Genomic DNA, 19,403 nt, shown 5'->3' on the forward strand with positions numbered 1-19,403 from the left:
AACAAACTTCCCCAAGAAGTGTTTCATAAACTGGAAGGGAAAATTAAATAAATGTAGGGCATATAACCTCTTGAAATGTATTCTGTTTCAATTCCTCCGAAGTGGGAGAGGAAACACATTCGCAGCCATTGGCGCATGACCCAAGGGGCCGTGTTAGGAGGGAAGAGCCTGGTCCCTGCTCCGCCCGTCAGAGCCCTCTGTGCCCACTGCCTTCCTGGGCAGCCCCGGTTGTTTCCCGAAAGGCCCTGGAGAGTGGGGCCAGGAGTTTGTAATGAGTCGTCTCTCTGATTGCCTTTTCATGTATTCCAAACCATCGACTTGCAATCTCTCTTGAGAGGAAATGGAAACAGATAAGATTCAGAAAATATTTTTCTCAAAAGGAGCTTTTTTTTTTTTTAAACTTAGCTACTTACTCTGTGCCTGTTGGAACTTGGTTACTTGGGGTGCTCAAAAGTAACTTCCTTTTAAGAAAGGAGACAAAAACTTAGCAAACCTGAGGCCAATGCCATTTGCCAAATATCTCAATTTATAATAGAGGGAGTTGCCTCAGAATCATTTCCTGTATTATGTGGCATTTTTCTTGGTAGCTGTGCAAGAATCACCCTCTTCTCTGGACATATGGCAGCCCCTTGGCACAGAAGGGCCCCTCCAGATGGAACTGGCATGCCAGCATCTGCAGCACAGCACTTTCAGAGCAGAGGCATAGACTACCTGTGTGCAGAGTACCAACCCTGCTGCCCTGGGCGTTTCTCTAAAAATCTCATTTTATGTATACCTCCAAATGGATGGACTCTCCCATCTCCCTTAAACAAACAGAAAACAATCTAAGAGCTCATTTTAAAACTAAGAAATTGAAAAAATGTAAAATAATGAAAGGCAAAAACAGCAGCCAGATCCCTTCTGGTCTGAAAAATGAGAATTTTTGTTTTGTTGTAATTTGTATTTTTTTTTTAACAGTAAAGACCATAGGTCTACTCTTTTAAAAACTGGCCACGTAGTACAAGGTGGATATGGTGAAGGCAATGGGCAGGGTTTGGATATAGACCTCATTCTTGAACAGCTCCCAGTTCACTTGATGAACAAGTTTACAGAATAATTTCATGTTGGTGAAATTATTGTAAATGCTGTAAGAGAGGCCCAGCAAGTTGAATTGTTTGGTTGGAGACTTGAGGAGTTGGAAATGAAGCCTAGAACTGTACTGTTTGAGGCCCTGAATGTCAGGCTGGGAAAGTGTTTCTGAGTTTGATGCAACTGGAAGTCCCTTGAAGTTTCTGAAGTTTCTGGGTTGGATCAGCAGTGTGGAGAAAGGCAGAGGGTGGATTCATTTAGATGAAGAGAGAGTAGAGGAGGGGCTTCAAGATGGTGGAATAGAAGGAAACTTCTCTCACAAATTCAGATGAAGAGAGAGTACAAATGACAATGTGAGCTCTAAATTGACTGTCTGGACATTGGCTCACTGGGCAAATGAACAACTGATTGGTATAAATGCCTCTTTTCTCCCTTGTCCTGCACATTCACAGGGTACCATGGGAATGTGAGGGGCTGAGGAACCAGAGAAACCTAAATTCTAATCCCAGCTCCACCACTTACTACATAGTGGCTTTGGACCACTAAATGTCCTCTTTGTTAACCAAGCCTCAGATCTCTTCTACGTTTATATCTTTTGAATAGAGCTCAGGAATCTGGACTGTGAGATCTAGGTCAGAGTCCTACCTCTGGACCAGAAATATCTGGATGTAAACCATGGCTTTCGACTGAAAGGCCATGTCTTCCTATGTTCTATGTTTTTGGGCATTTTATATCACCTTTCTAGTTTTCATGGAAACAACAGTTTCATGTGGAACAATGGAATAATGGAATGTTTTGTGTGCTGAAAGGCACTGTCCAACCAGCAAATATCAAGTGCCTATTATTCACTATTAAAGACTTCATATTTTTAATTCAATTTAACCCTTAAAGTACCTTTTAGAGAAAATATTACTATTTCCATTTAACAGAAGAGAAAATTGAGGTGCATAAAGATTGTGAAACCTCTCATTCAGTTAAGTAGAAACCACAATATCAGTCCATTGAAGATACGTGTAGCCCAACTGGAAACAAATAAGCATCATAAAAATACAAATCAAGGCGCATACACTGAATTTTCTGTTTTTCCCCCAACCCCAACCCAACTTGTCTTTGCTCTCATGATTTCCTCTGTCTTCAATGCACTTAACACTATTCTTTGTCAGTCACCTTCTTGGCTTATCAATGCCCTCACATCCATCAGACTCTTGCTAAAAGATCATCTACTTTACAAAGCCATTAGACTGCTCTGAGTTTCTTGAAGACTTGTGTGTTCTTCAAGCTCTTTGCATGGTACTTGGTACAAGGCTGAAGATCAGTAATCATGGATTAAATAAATGAAACCTTTTTGATACCTTCCTGCCTCTGGGTCCTAATGACAATTTCACCCAGAGCACTTTCTCTGGGCTTTATAAAGGAGTGTTAATGGGGATTTGCTGATAATTTTGACACTCAGAGCCATTGTTAAATATTGTGGAAGTTACACTCTGAAAAGTTTGAAGGAAGGATTGGAATATGAGGCTCCTTGTGCAGAATATGACAATGCTAGTCTACCAGAGTTTGTCTCGAAAAATAATCAGTGGAAAGAAGGTTATCATTTTTAATCATGAGATCACATTTGTTTCATTCTGACAAGCATGGAGCTCCAAAAGTACCTTCTAAAACACAAGCATTTAGTTTCCCATGACTAAAAGAACCATGCAGATTCTTCTCCTTTATCTAAAACCCACTTACCCTCAAGCTTATGGGATTGGCCTTTCACTTAAATGGCATCTGTGAAACCAAAGTTTTGCTATAAAACACATACATTTCTCTTTAGGAAAGGGCTTGAGGAAAGGTTCTTTTTTTTTTTTTTTCAATTACTTGCCCATAGCTCTTCTACTAATGCATCCTTCCTTTACCTGTCAATAGAAGTTTGGAAATGACCAATTAGAAGAAGAGCTGCTGGAGTCAGGGATGTTGGTGGCAACAAGAAATGACAGCCTGATGGGGAGGGAAGAGAGAGCGGACATAGAACTAATAAACTTGGCAGTCAAGAATCTTTTAGAAGTTGGGTAATAGACTTACTCTTCATATACAACAGCTGGCTTTCATACAGGAAAACACTGGAGGATAGGAAAGTATTATGGGTGTTTGTGTATTAATCTAGGTAGCCTCCTAAATTTCAGGCCTTGTTTTGTCAAAATTAAGGGGTGAAGGCTATAGAACATACATAAATAATAAATCCTTTCCATGTCTTAAAATCTGGGATTTGTAATGACTTTTACAAAGCAATGACATAACTAGCTATTTTTGATACAAACTGTTTAAGAAAATAAGAATGTAAGTTTCAACAATTTCCATCCTAACAATCCATTCATACCTGTTTTGGAGAATAAAATGTTTTTAGATTTCATTTAAGGGAAACCCCGAAGTCGGTAATCCTTGGCTCTTTGTGGTCAGAAATGTTAGATGCATGAAGAGTTGGAATGTCGTCCAGAGAGTAGCTAATCTGATGCATTTATTATTTTATGAAGGGGGGGAGTCTTAGTCCTTTTGGGCTACTGTAACAAAACACCAGAGACTGAGTAGCTTGTAAACAACCAAAATTTATTTCTTACAGTTTTGGAGCCTGAAAAGCCCAAGGTCAAGGTCAAGGTGCTGGCAGATTCGGTGTCTAGTGAGTGTCTGCTTTCTGGCTCATATATGGTGCCTTTTCTCTCTGTCCTCACATAGTGGAGGGGATTAGGGATCTCCCTGGGGTCTCTTTTATAAAGGCGCTCATCCCATTCATGAGGACTCTGCCCTCATGAGCTAATCACCTCCCAAAGCCTTCACTCCCCATGTGCCAATAAACGGTTAATCTCACTGAGCCCAAGGCCCTGGAAACTCCTGGGAGGGAGCCAGGTGAGCAAAGAGAGCAGATAAAGGCAGCACCTGCCGATGGGTTTGGAACAGCCTGGGGACACGGAGAGAATGTAAACACGTTCTGCAAATCTGATTGTCTGACTCCGTGCCAGCGTCTTTTGGGTTCTTGTCATGGAAAATATTTCGTCTGAGGTCATTCATTGAGCAGAGGAGCGTTGAATCCCCTCCAGGGTGCCAACCCAGTCCCCCTTTTGTCCAGATGAAATCAGCAAGGGGCGAACATTTCACTGCCCAAGAAGGCCCACCTTTCACAGTACAGGCCGGAAGGGAGGGAAAAGGAGACACTTAGAAAATACATCGTGTTGTTCTGAGCTCCTCTCTCCCCCTGGCTGCCCGTCCTCCGCCCTCCACCCTCCTCCCTCCTCCTGCGCGCCTCCCTCTGTTTGCTCACCCGGACTTACAAGCACACGCCCTGTGTTTAGAGCAAGAGTTAATGTCTGTGCTTCCTCGTAAATCTCAGTTTGCTGCCTGGAGCTATGTTTTTAATTCCATGGTGGAGCTTTGAGATTTGAGATGAGTAGAAAGGAGGGGCAGCTGATGGAGGTGATCATGGAAGCTGCCACTTCTCCTGGGAAGCCATCCTCCTCATTCTGTTCTTTGAACAGGTAGTTTATGCCTTAGCGTCTGGAAAGGCCAGGATGGAAGGAGACAGGGAGAGGAGGGAAAGGATGTTGGCTCTGTTGCCCTGTGTGAAAGGATGCATGGCTTCTCTCCGAAGAGAGAAAAATGTGTGGAATGAGCCAATTAACCCAGACTGGTGACTGGCTGGCCTATTTTTCTAGTTCAGCTAAAAAGGACTTCAAAGAGAGGAGTCTTTCTGATGAAAATAATTCTTGTCTTACAAAGCTTGTTATTGAAGAAAGTTTTCCCTCCACGCAATTTGAGCTCCTTTTTGTGTTGTTAAACTGTCTTTATTTTCCATGATTGGTCCTGTGGCACTTGCATGATAGCTTCTTCTAGATAAGCCTCATCTCTTTCACACGCCTTCACTATTTTAGTGTAGAAGGCAGATCTTCTCTTGGGTTGCCGTGATGGTTTAAAGCAGTAATTGCTCGGGCCTTCCAACTTGCCAACTACTGTATTTGAGTAGAATTCCGAGTCTGAGTCACCGTGTAGAAGGTATAATTAACATGACTAAAGGAAGAACTCTGGTCTTTGAAAATTCTGGTCCTCAGTTTATATATCTATAAAATGAAAGAATGAGAAACACACCTCTAAGGGGCCGTCCAACTCAGTGTAAGATCTTAAAAATCTTGAGCTGTTAACCCTCTTCCTCCGCCGAGTCCTTATGAGTCTTAATGATTCCTTCCTTCTTCTTCTATGCCTTTCTGTGAGGTTTTGAACTTTGCCAGAAGTGAAGGGTACGCTAACCTCCTTGCTTCCACTACTGTGGGAGTGGAGCTGGTTCCTGGAGGGTGGGAAGTGACAACAAAGTAAGCTGTAATTGGTGAACTACTTCTCTAAGGAGAATTTCAGGTTTCTATTTGTACATGTTTTGATCTGGGAAGCGGAGGTTAGTAAAACAGGCCCAGAGACGATCAGGTTCTGGGCTTCAGGGATTGAGCCTTATTCATTTCTCAGTTTGCGATAACGCATCACACAGAGAACGGGCAACTGAATGGTGAAATCCAAGATAGACAACCTAGGAATGTTTCAGAGAAACACCTCTAATGTGATTTCAAAGATTACTTTTAACCTATTAGAAAAATTTTACAGAGCTATGCTTATTCAGTCTGAAGAAGGAGAATTGAGGGAGTGCTCTAAGCTGAATGAAAGTCTCTGATGGAGTTAATTATATACATCAAAGCTTTGATGGGAGGCAGAAATTGAACACAGAAGAAATATCCTGGGACACAGCATCAGGTGGAGGAAAAAGGACTGATAGATGAAGCAAAACACAGAAGATTCCAGCACCTCCTCCGTGCTAAAGATTTGCTTCCCTGGTTTTGTCCATGTTCTGGGATCATGGTGTTTCTCCTCCCCCTTTTTAATCCCCTTCTGCTGGTAGTTCTTGACTTGGTAATCTGATCACGTTCTTTATCTAATTTCCTGCTAACTTCATCTATTTCTATCAAAGAAGTAGTTTTTAAAATTGCTTGTAAGGGTTAAATAAAGTTAAAAATATAACATCTCTAACAGCACACAATAAGCATTCTAGTACACCAAAGGGACTTACTATGTGCTCGGATAGTGCCTTCCAGCGCATAAAACATTTTCCCATCCATTATCCTCTTGTCCCTCGTGAAAGTGTTGTTACCTAAAGGTCAGAAAGATGGTGGGGAATGCCCCAGAGATACAGCTAGTGAAAGCCAGTGTTTACACCGAGAGTATGATACTGAGAAGAAAGTTACCAAGTCTTTCTTTGTTAAATAATTTGATTTTGGCATTCTTTACCTGAGACTACACTCCCACTTTGATTAATTTGACCATAGCAGCTCAGTAAGAAAGACCTGATCTTCTTACTCTGATGACACGACATTTTTGTAATTTCCCTTTACGCTACTAATGCTCACTTATTTTCCTATCATCTCATAATTGCTGATATTGAGATATATATATATAAAATGTACAGTTCCTTTTGAAACAGAGATTTCCTTTCAACCTTTAGCTAGGATCCCTGGGCAGGCTTTTTGCCCACAGATTATGGCAAGTTCCTTAGGGCAGTTCTTTTAACTCTGTGCCTATTGGAAATAAGACTGCATTGTGTAATGGCAGGAGCTTAGCTTGGAATGTATTTTGTAACAATAGCCCAGAATGGTGAAAAGACCCCCTACATGAAGTCTTGAGAGGCCAGGGCACTCACCAGCTCAGCACTGTCTGCAGTGACACTTTCGGGAAGCCCTAGTTCTTTCTGAGTTTCTGTTTTCTCATTTCCAGAAAGAAGGCTCTGGGCTATCACTTCCAAAAGCCTTTCTAGTTCTGACATTCAACAGTACATAAACTTTAAACTACTACTCCACCAGATGGTGGCTAATTTGTGCCTTTCCATGTTTGTGAAATAGCTTAGTGAGTGCTAAGATTCCCAAGGAATGATGGGACGATACTTGGTGTGGGCTTTGTAGCAGATGTGTTCTGCTCAGGGAAGCTAATTCGATGCCCCCTAAACTAAAGAAGTCACAACCCAGAGGCTTCTTACGGGTCCCTTATATCCTGCACTGGGTGAATGCTAGTAGCGTCATGACTATAGCTGTCTACAACATTCACACAGAGTTATCGAGGTCATGGGACGTCACCACATGGAGACATCCTGAAGGACATATGGGAAAACTGAGATTCAGGAAAAGAAATGAGCTTGCCTATAGTCACGTAGCATTCAGTGTCAAAGCCCAGACTTTCACACAGGGCTCCTTGACATCCTGTTCATTGCATTTTATACCCCGTTCTGTCACGTTGGATGACAACTTTCACAGTAAGCACGAGTAACTGTTAAATAAAATGTTCCTGGTCATAAAGTCATCTGTATTCTCCACAATTGCCCTAATGACATTCGACAAAATATGATAGATTTTTTTAGCACTCTAGTACTTACTGAGATTTACTTGCTTGTTTTACCTTTCAAGAGATGACTTAGTCGTAGATTTATCTTCCCAGCTATCGCCTTTGGAGCTCAGGAGAGGAGACTGGCGGAATTTGTATCCTTAGAAGCTCACTAGATCTCTGAGAAAGGGCATTGCCATGCTCATATTGATGGGCTATTTAGAAATAGGGCCCCTCTTGAATTTCATACTTAAACTTCATTTGGCATTTCCCTAAGGTGAAAGTATATAAACTGTATTTACTAGGAAAGCTAGCTTGGCAGATTTTCATGCCCTTTGGATAAAAGCAAAATTGTACCCAGCACATAAATTGACATATGAAGCGGTAAATAATTGTATGATGCAAGTTGTTTTAATGGACTCAAGCCAGAGTGTTCCATTAACCAGTATTCATTCATCAATATTCGTTGAGCTTAGGGCTTATTGTGAGGCTAGGGGGAAAAGAAAAGAATGAAGGAAAGTATAGGAGTGTGATGAATGTCGGCATAGCCGCTGAGGAAGTGAGAGGTTACAAAGGGAACTTTAGAGATATTTACAATATTTTTAGTTTTTCTCTCTCTTCTTTTGTCTTTCTTTTTTTTAATTAAAAAAATTTTTTTTCCTTCCTAGGCAAAGGATTAAGTACAAAAAAGGCTGGGTGTCAGCCTTTAAATACAATCATCAAAAATCTGAGAACTGGGCAACAGAATGTGCCAGGCTCTTTTCTTACTTTCCTTTTGTAAGAAGCAGCTCAGAGATCAGCCAGTTCGGGTGTTACATGTATATGTGTGAGGTTGTGTTTATATATATTTCTATGTGGATAAACATTCAGAAACCACAATGGCATTCCCAAAGGAATCCTTTCTTAATACAGGAAGTGACAGCTTTGTGAAGGCACCACAATTGAGCTCTGGTTTTTCATTCTACATCCCAGGATTTAGTTTCTAGAAGAAACGAAAGCTCTGTGATGTTCCATGGGGCTGCTTAGTTTTAAAGCTTGTCAAATGCAAAGCACCTGAGCTTGGCTTCCAGGGAGCTCTTTGCATTCAGAGATGTCTAAAACCACAAACCATAAACTCTGATGCGTACATGCAAAAGAAGAGGCCACAGAAATTACAAACTTGTTATTCAGTGTGGCCACATTCCCCTGCCATCATTACTCCCAAGTTGACTTTCTCTTGCTCTGCACTTGGGTTTACCAGATGACCAGGCTTGGGCTCTATCAGATAGCAGCTGCCTCCCACATACTGGAGATCAGGATAGTGGGTCAGGACTGTGACCAGGCATAATATTCCTATGAACTCTGACATGTTTGTTGCTGCAATTTCGGTAGCTGGAATGAGTGCAGAGAATAGAGAACCATGAGATATGGAAGCTGGGGTCACAGAGCATTTTGAATTGGTCATACACACCCTCCTATCTGGGAAGCCCCAATGTCTTTTCTCAGTCATTTCTTGCTTGTGTTGACTGCTTAGTGGATATTGTAGTTGTTGTCATCTTCCTTCTCCTCAAAACCATCTTCCAGGTTGACTGTCTTCATGTTTCAGTTCTTGCCCCACCTCCTTGACTGTTCCTTCTTCTTTTCTCTTTTAATTTTGACCATCAGAATATTTGCATGAATTCACTATTCACATTTCCAGCCGTGACCTCTATCCAGAGCACCAGAGTCACATTTCCAACTAGGTGTTTACACACAGAAATCTTAACAACACCTTGAACTCACATATTTGAAACCATCTTTTCTTCTTACCTCTTAAATTCCATGGCGCAGTTCAACTTGCTGGTAGGTCAGCCGCTTATCTCAACAATTAATCTAATGAAAATTGCTAATCTAAAGGAAAACTTGTTTCTCGCAGGAGACCAGGAGAAGGACTTAGGATCTACTGGGGGAGACCTGAGCAGCAGTCGCTATTATCCCGCTGGAACCCATGGTCCACTGAGGTGCCTTATGCTACCTTCACTGAGCACCCTATGAAATACACCAGTGAAAGGCTTCTTGAAATTTGCAAGGTAGGAGGCAGCTTGGGCATCATTCTTTGGTGATGCTAAGTGCTTTTAAAATGTGTACTGTTTAAAAAAAAAACAAAAAGATAAGCTACAACCTGGGGTTTATAGAGATAAAAACTGTAATAGGTTTATAGGATGTTTTTTAGCAAACAGTGGAGCTGTTTTATAGATAAAAAATATATAATACTTCTATTAAACATATCATGCTGTTTCTGCTTCGCTAATTTCTTAGCAAAGCAATTATGGTGTAATATTGTTTAAAAGTTGCAGTACTTATGTTTATCTGTGTTTATTGCTTACAGAGTACATATAATTTTCTGAGTATCATTAAATTCTTTTATTCAGGGAAAGAATGTGGAAAAGTGTGAAGTATGAAGTCAGATATGGCTCTGTGGTCGTGTTTAAGTCACTTTTTTCCTCTGGGCTTTGGTAGTCTCATCTCTAAAATGGACATAACAATGGTCCTTCTCCACCTCTTTGGGCCATTGTAAGGTTAGGTGGGATACAGTATATATAAATGATCCATAAACTATAAAGCAATTAATACTTACATGTCTTTAAATCTCATCTCCCCAAGTAGATTTTAAACTCATCAGTGGCAGAGAGGCCCCCTTCTACTATTGTTTCATCTTCCCCAGGGAGACTTAAGCAGTACTAAGATCCAGAAGTAAAACAGTTGGAGCTATACATGCGGTGAAAGATCAAACTTGATATTTTCAACAAAACCAGATATACACATATGAGTGTTCCTAAAAGTCTAGAAATTCTTGCCTTCTCTGTCCTCTCTCTGTTTATCTTTATACACTGCCATTCATTTCAGAATATCATAACTCTTTATTTGCTATAAATTCAAAACATGGCAATCTACATCTAAAATCCTCCTGTGGTTGGATGGCATATATTGTATTTCTCACATTAAACACACTTATTCATACACATGAAGATATATATGCATACATGAATAGTTTTACTTGATAAGTCCCCAATTTTAAAAAAGGATCTGAGGGGAAATATATGTAATTAGAAGCTAGATGGGCTCTTCATTCCCCCTAACCTGCAGGTAAAGTTGGTTTGAATCTTGTTCTGCTCTCAGCAAAGGTCAGTGGTCCTCTCAAGATTTATGCAGATGTCCTCAGGGGCTGATGGTCTCAAGGGTTGCCTCTGATTCCCAGCTATTGCAGGCACTAAATTAGTTCATTATATGGATCGCATTGCTACTTTCTCTATGTGATACTCCTATTTCACAATACTTGAACCCAAGCATCGACATCAGCCCTGAGCCTGCCTCTTTACCACCCAAAGTCAACAATGACACACACACACACACACAAAAGAAAGAAAACCAGTAAGAACAACATAACACTGACACAAAGGCATTGATGTGAGGGTAGACTCACTGAGGACTTCAGGGAGATAGAGTGAGCGTTTATCTCACAATAATGCCCCAAACCCTGAATGGAATATGGGATCACCCTATTTCTAAAAAGACTTTATTAATGATAATGCTCTGATGCATTGCTTCATAATCTTCTCTCCTCTCCTCTCCATCCTGCTCTTGCTTCTTCCCAAACTCCTGTTCCTTTTCTCTATTTTTATTAACAGTGAAGAGTTGTTTATCTGCTTCTTTTTTTTTTAACCCAACTGAAAGAGTTTAACCATGTATGTTTCCAAAACTACTCCCTGCTTTTAAAGGAAATCTGGTTCTAACAGTGAATATAATACGTATTTTGAAGTACCAGTAATTATTTTTTATTGTAAGTCAGAAATGAATACAAACTGCCTTGGTAAATAAATACCAACTATCACTTCCTGGGCCAAGTCTTCTCTTAATTCCTCTTACCTGGTGCGTTTTTAGCAACTATTCTCTAAGTGCCCTTTGCTGGAAGAAGTATCAGGTGAAGGATTGAAAAACAAATTCTATTAACTGCATTCCTTTAATACTTGATAGTGCTTTATTTATTCTGTCATAAATAAAAATAAGAACAAATAATTTAAAAGGAAGATGAAAGATAAAATATCAAAAGGGGGATAGAATAACTATTTCCCAAATACCTGTGAATGCAGTTAAGAGACTGGAGCATTAAGTTTTGCCCAAGACCACCTATTACCCAAGGCTAAAAGGGGAACTTGATGTTCATATAGCTCTTGTTGGATGGAAGTTAGAGCAGTGTGTGTGTGTGTGTGTGTCCATGCTTGTGTGCACACATGTGTGGGTATGAGCATGATGAGTGGTTGGTTGCCTAGTTGGTTGGCTTTCAGTCAGACTACTTTGTGAATCTGTTAAGTGTATTTCCTTTAACACTCTTCTCATTAAATCATTCTTTCAAAGTCTTGTTTTTTCTTCCTGGCAACAATCTGCAACTTGCATTTGATAAGCCATTTCTTAGTCAAAGTCCACTCTAAGTCCTGGCTCTCTAGGAAAACAAGTGATCTCAGTCTGGGACATGAGATGATGAGTACTTTGATCCAGTTCTTTGAGTCTTAGTTTCTTTTTTGCTGTTGGTTTTTATGTCACAAAATTATTTGTGTTTTGGACATTGTCCAAAATTGGCTTTGATTAATACTCAGTTATATTAATATAAAAGTATAAATGAGAAGAATGATAATTTTGGGAATGTAGAATCCTTTTGATATGAATACTTCAGCATAATAAGATTTTTAAAGGTGATATAAACTGGTGTTTCCATTTACCTTATGAATGAAATAGGAAAAAGTAAGATACGGGGGAAATGCGTAACTAAATGACATACTTAAAGCCATTTAATTCAGTTTAGCAAACCTATTATGGCAGAGGAAAGGGGATCATGTAGCCGAGTTACCTACAATCAAACGTTTCAAATCATTTATAATCTAATAGAACAACTTATTTTTAAAAGCATGTTTATAAAATTATTTTTTGTTTGTTTGTTTTTACTCAGCATCTTTTCTTCTGCAGCACCTGGAATCTCTCTATTCAATAAAATGTTTTCTGGCACCGACAAAGTGCAGGTGCTATGATTGTTGTTAAGGATACAAACATAAATGTGGCAAGATTCATGCTTTCTGGAAGGCATTGTGTAAGACAGGGGGCAGAAAAAAAATGCAAATATTTTTAAATAAGTACTAATGGACTGAGACAGAATTCTGAATCAAATGAAAAGAAGTGTAGGCACTTGGAGGTATATGGAGTCTCTTAGACACAGTTTAGATGGACTTTAATCTTGTATATTTCCCATCATAATTATAATGGCTCAGATGATAGGTATAAGGGCCTAAATTAAGATAAGGGTGGTAGGAATGGAGAGTAGATGAAGAAATTTTGAGATATTCAGGATATCAATGGAAGAAGGTAACTGGCAGGATATGGTAGGTGGAGGAGAGGAAGAAGCCAAAGACGGCATGTTCTGGCTTGGGTAGATGGCGATTCCATTCATTTGAATGGGGAAATCTGAAAGAAGAGTAGGTGAAGGGGTTTAGTTTAGGACATGTTGAATTAGAAATTCCTGTGGCATGTGGGGTTGAGTTGGTTGCCAGGCAGTTAGAAATTTAGGTCTGTCTGAAGCTCAGAAGGGAAAGCTGAACTGATAATGTAAGTTTCAGGTCATACTATGTGGGGTCAAAGCTGAGTCTTGGGGTTGATTGCTCAGGAAGGTAGCCGAGGAAGTAGCATTAATGGGCAGAATTGCATTCAAATTCAAATTTATACTATCTCTAAGTCATTTAGCACTGATCTAATAAAATCACTGTCAAATGCATGCAATGCTGTGTCAAAATACATTACTTCTTTTACCCATCCCACTAACTCTACACCACCTGTACATCTGGTAAGTATGATGGTCAAATGGACTCTTCCCAGGCATTCTTGCTTATCTCTAAGTCTTCTTACCAGCACTTTTCGATCTGTGCATGCACATACTTTGCATTACTCATATAAAAGGTTGTGAAAAATAGAAAGTAACATTTTTGGCATTGATTTTATTATTATAAGACATAATAATATCATGTGAATTATGTAATTATATTTTATAGTTATTGATTACAGTTTACATGTTTTCATGTAATTCAAGTAACAAAAACTCTTTGAGGTCAGAATGCTGTCTCCACTTTAAAAATGAAGATACTTAGTGATTAAGTGAATTAGGCTGAGGTATCATAATAACTATTTCCACACCCAAACAATTTGCCAATAATCAGGGGAAAGGGTAAAACCCAGAAAGAACTCTGTGTGTGTGTGTGTATTCATAGTTACTGCTGTGATATAAAATGATATGATACTTTGTAACCAAGGTTAGTTATCCTTAATTGTTTAATTCACTTAATATCTCCAACTTTTAGCCTTTCTTCTTTTAACCGTTTTCTTTTTTTCACTGAACCAGGTTCATTTGTCCAATGTGCAGCAAGCCAAATGCTTAAATGCCAAGGTTCCCAGCAGAGAAAGGGTTTACTCACAAGGGATCCAAGCCAGGAAAATGGGGGAACAGATCTCAAATCTGCCTTTCCAAATGCAAGGGGCTTAGAATATTTACGAGATAAAGATGCAGAGTGGACCAAGACATGGAGAAGGTGATTGGAGGCAAGAAAAATCTGAAGTAATCTATATTCTGTGCAGGTGTATCTGAGTTACATGCTTTTTCTTAGGATGCATGCTCAGAAGACAGCAGAGTTAGCATGATATGAGTTTCTGGTCCTCTGCCATTAAAAGGTCATCCTTTGGACACTTACACAGGCCCAGTTGAATGGTTGGTGTTCTCGACCAGTTCGAACTGGGCAAGATTAGCTCCATGTTCCCGAAAAATAACTTAAGCAACCGTTTCTAGAGTGACCCATATGTTAGAGGTGTTATCTACAGAGGGTTATTACAGGAACCTTGTGATATATTCTATGACCTACAGGAAGCTTGGAGGGCATGCAATTCGCAGGAACAATTAAAGTGAGTTTCGTCAGTGAAGGCAGTTACAGGCTGTTATTTATTAAGAAAGTTATAGTTCAGGGGATCTAACTGATGATGCCCTCAGTTGTCTTAATGGGCTCTTGGATTGCGTGGAGAGTCTGGTTGAGAGGGCCTGGTGATTGTGCCCAGAGCTGTAGAATGAATTGTGGATGTTCTACAGACAAATCGAAGTGGTCTACACTTTTTACTCTTGCCTGGCATCTTTATCCTTATTTTCAAAGGAATTATGAAAGTGAACCAATGTCTCAGCAATCAAATGTAACTTTCTGTCCTTAACCCCTTGGTTTCCCTTCACATCAATTCAACAAATATTTATTGAGTACCTACCGGGCGTTGGATACTACATGGTGAGCAGTGTTTTAGTATAGAGGGAGAAGGCAAAAAAGGTCATTAACAAATCGGAATTTAATGCGGAAATACTATTGTTAGAGAGATTCAAAGGTTTTATTGGAACTCAGAAGAGAGAACAGGTATGTCCAAAAGTTAACAAATGAGGTGACATTTGATGTGAAACTCCAGGGATAAGTGATTTAAGCATCAAAGCAGGTGGGAAAAGACAGTTTCAGTAAAAGAAACATGGTTAGAAGCTGCAAGTGGCAAAGAAATATAAGATGTTCTTGGACAAAGAGTAGTTACGCTAGAGTTTAATGTGTGTGTGTGTGTGTGTGTGTGTGTGTGTGTGTGTGTGTGTATGCTTGCACATGGGCATGCATGTATTGACGGGACAGGTGAGGGAACGAAATAGAGGCTGGAAATTAGGATGTTTTGAAACGTCCCTTCTGTAGGAAGAAAGCTTCTGCCTCCTCTTTCTTCCCTCTGTACACCTGAATGTACCCACAGTCACGATGTCTCCATAAAGATAGTTCCAGGTAAAACGCTCAAGGTTGGTGTAAACATTCTGTTCAGCTGTGGGACTTCCCAAGTGGTTTTCATTGCTGGATGTTGGATGGACTTACCCTTTATTCCAACATGCTTCACTTACCGCATAGGGAGGCTGAAACCTGTAGCCTGAAGGCTTGGAAAACCTGCTCAGCTAAGGAATGTGGGCCTGCAGGCGTGAAAGCCGGTCTCTTTACCCAGTGTAAACAGGAAGCAAGTGATGGCTGTAATAAGGAAAACTGAGACTCGAGGCAGTGAGCTGCTGGCAGACAGCACCTGAAGCAAACCTGGGGCCCAGTCACTCAGCTGGTAAATAATCGCTGTAAAGTCTAGAAGAACATTCACCAAACACACACACACACACACACACACACACACACACTTTACCCGAACCGGCACACAGGCCCTATGTAACTGGAGTTGTTAAAACTTGACCCTCTGTTTTTGAGACTGGAATAAAAGAGGGAGCTCGGGGTGGATATATAAAAGCTTTTAGAGAGAAGTATGTGGCTGTTGGCATTCATATCAGATGACACCGCGTTCCTGTCACACAGATTGAGTTCAGGTGTTTGAAATGCTCAAGAGCCAGCTCGGGGACCTGGCCTTTTGTCTGCCTCTCCTTCAACGCACAGCTTGTTGCTCTCTCTGTCCCCATGGCCCCTCCTCTTTTTAAGAGGCTCACAGAAATGACTAGAAATGAAGTGCACCAGACGCTAATGAAATGCCAAGTTCACGGAGTATGAAATAGTGCCACCTTTTCCTTTCCAGCACTTTGATTCTGAGAATATTCATGAAATAAACTTATGATGAGGACTGGGAAGGCACTCAGTAACCCAAATTAACAAATATATATTGATCTACGAAAAGCTATCATGACTGTCCAGAGAGTGTTGACCATGGAACTATTGAGGTGAATTGTTGCACTTTGGAATTTAGGAATGACTTCAGTGATGACAATGATGATGTAGTTAATGATTTAGTGACAACACTGGTTATTGGCAATAGGCTTCCTTTAATGCTTTTGCAGTAAGACTCCAAATTCCAGTCTCATCATATTCCCCTTCCCAAGCCTTCTGAAATACACAAGCACTTGGACACACACACACACACACCGACTTTATTATAAACCCCTAATTTATTAAAGTTATTTTAATCTTTACAGCCAATCTATGAATTTGATGCTATTAATATCCTTATTTGGTAGAAGAGGAACTATAAAATTCAGAGAGGTTAGATTACTTGCCCAAGGTCACACAGCTAGTGAATGCCTTATTTGCAGTGTAAGATCTGGTTCCTCTTAATACTCCTGTTACAGCATACTATATACTTCCTTTAGTTCAGTAGTTCTCAACAGGAGATGATTTTGCCCCTGGCGGACATTGGCAATATCTGGAGAACACTTTTGATTGCCCTGCCTGGGGTTGTGGTGCTATTGTACCTGGTGGGTAAAGCCAGGGATGCTGCTTAACTTCCTGAAATGCAGAAGACATAATCCCCTGCAGCAAAGAAGTATCTGGTCCAAAATAGCAATAGTTCCATGGCAGAGAAAGCTTGGATTAGTTGTATAGACAGACAGCCATACTAGTGACTCTAATTCTTAGAAAACTGGGTGAAATATTTGAGTGAACACATACACAAAGTGCAATAGAATAAAAATTATTTTTTGCCTTGAGTATTTGGGAAGGCGTTGTGGAAGAGAGAGGATTGGAGCTTGGTTTTGCAGGTTGAGTTAGAGTGTGGGCACTATACAGCTTTGTGGATCGAGTAGACTGTCAGAGCTAGAGGTTCTTAGGCAAGCTTAATACAGTGGGTTTCTCAAACAAAAATTTTAACAGCTTTATTGTGGTATGGTTCCTGTACAGTAAACTACACATATTTCAGATGAACAATTTGATGAATTTTGATAGATGTACACACCCATGAAACCGCCACCATAATCAAGATAGCTAACATGTCCATCACTCCCCAAGAAGCACAATTTTCAGATTCCCAATTTATCCCTTCCCACCTCCTTTACCACCTGGTAACCGTAAGTTTGTTCTCTATGTCTGTGAGTCTGTTTCTGTTTTGTAGATAAGTTCGTTTGTGTCCTTTTTTTTTAGATTCCACATATAAGTGATATCATATGGCATTTATCTTTCTCTTTCTGGCTTACTTCACTTAGAATGATGATCTCCAGGTCCATCCATGTTACTGAAAATGGCATTATTTTATTCTTTTTCATGGCTGAGTAGTATTATATAGAAAAGATCTTAGGACTTAAGTCAGGAGACATGGATCCAAGACCTTGCTCAGTTGCTTACTAGCTATTTGGTGTTGGACCAATCTTCGGAACACTTGGACCCTCAGTTGCCTCTAATGCCTAGGATTTTGTACAGCAAAAGTTTTCTAAGTTTGTTGATTTCAACCCTTGCCCTCTATCCTATTTTGTTTAAGCTGTTAACTTCCCTTTATGAATATTGTTTTTGACTTCTGGATCTTTATCATTACAGATATTAATTATAGACATAGACTTTTGATCTGCTTATTTCTTCGTTCTCCAGGCTCATGTATCCAGCTGACTATTGGGAATCTGTAGGATGCTAGACACCTCAAACATGTCTAAAATAAAACCCTTGATTCCTGCACCTCAACACCTCCAACTCCTCCAACCCCCAGCCTTCCCAGCTCAGTAATGATGTCACTATCTAGCTAATTGCTCAGAACAAAAATCTAGGTGTCATCATTGCTTTCTCTGTTTTCTTCATCCCCCTGTGTTCAATCATACCAGCAGGTTCTGTGACTCTACCTCTGAAAACTATCCCCAGTTCAGCAGTTCTCATGCTCTCCACTGCTAACCTGGTCTAAGCCACTGTCATGTCTTGCCTGGACTAATGAAGTGACCTCAAGCTCACCCTATCTTCCTGCTTCTATTCTTGGCCCTAACAGTAAATTCTTCATGCAGTAGCTAGAATTATTTTTTAAAAGTAAAAAATCATGCAATGTTGAACTTTTCCCTAAAATCACTTCAATACATACTCCTTAACATGGCTTACAAGATTTTTCATGCCTAGTGCTCCAACCTCTTTCTTCTGGTCACTGTAATCCAGTCTTACGGGCCTTTTCTGTGTTCCTTGAATAAACTAAACTCATCCCTACCTCAGAGCCTTTGCAGGTGTGGTTGTTGTCTTCCTGAAATAACTTCTTCATGTGATTGCCTCTTTTTCAACACTTGGACCTCAGCTCAAGTTTTACTTCCACAGGAAGACTTGTCCTGAACACAGTCATAAAGTAACCTTCAATCCCCTATCCCTTTACCACATTTTATTTTCCTCCTAGAATCCATCACCATCAAAATACGTATCTACTTTCGCTTTTTGTCTCACAGCGTAAGAGTGTAAGCTTCATGAGAACAGGGTTCTTGCCATTCTAGTCACAGCACTGAGAACATTTCTGGAGTATAGACTAAGTGAATGTTTCTTGAAGGATTTTAGATGCCCTTTCATCTGCTAATGACACAGAGAGTTAGTTTACAGTACTGACTGAAATAACCCATATACACACAGAAAATTAAAGCAGCTAAAACAAAAATGACACGTGGTAAACTTAAATAGCTGATAAACAAACTGAAAAAATTACATATTATTTGTGACATTGAAAAGCAAAATTTGGCCTGAGCCAAGTCAGTTTTGTTAAACATGAGGTTACATTAACAACTAAAATCAAACTCAGGAAAATGGTAATATTGAAAATTATAACTGGGAGAAGGAAACGTATAATGGCTAAATTTGAAATGGATAAAAATCAAATATTTGTTGTAAAAGTTGCAGAGACAAGAATCCATCCAGTGGAAAACCTTCAGAAAATAAATTTATCTAAATGGAAAAAATAAAAAATTCTTTAACTGTTTCTTTCAGATGGAAAAGTATTCAATGAATTCAATTGTCTCAGTGTAATTCATGTCAGAAAACACAATCTTCATGAAAATTCACTAATGCTTGTGTAGTTTTGATATAGAAATAAGGAAATAAGTAATAATGTCCTCTTGCACCTGCCTTTTTTTTTTTTTAACCTTTCTCCTGGACTATCTGTAGACGTTAGACGACTGGTTAGACACCTCA

The 19,403-nt window shown here is 39.8% G+C and overlaps 1 protein-coding gene across 1 annotated transcript in view; it reads left to right on the forward strand.

The window, feature by feature from the left end:
* TPRG1 (tumor protein p63 regulated 1) overlaps positions 1–19,403 on the forward strand; it is a 124,903-nt gene that overhangs the window by 101,491 nt on the left and 4,009 nt on the right. The window contains exon 5 of the mRNA XM_006200969.3: positions 9,344–9,497. Within this exon, the coding sequence (XP_006201031.1) occupies positions 9,344–9,497 (154 nt within the window). The remainder of the gene's footprint in view (positions 1–9,343; positions 9,498–19,403) is intronic.

The sequence above is a fragment of the Vicugna pacos genome, chromosome 1 (assembly GCF_048564905.1).
Source record: "Vicugna pacos chromosome 1, VicPac4, whole genome shotgun sequence".
In the NCBI taxonomy this organism is placed as follows: domain Eukaryota; kingdom Metazoa; phylum Chordata; class Mammalia; order Artiodactyla; family Camelidae; genus Vicugna; species Vicugna pacos.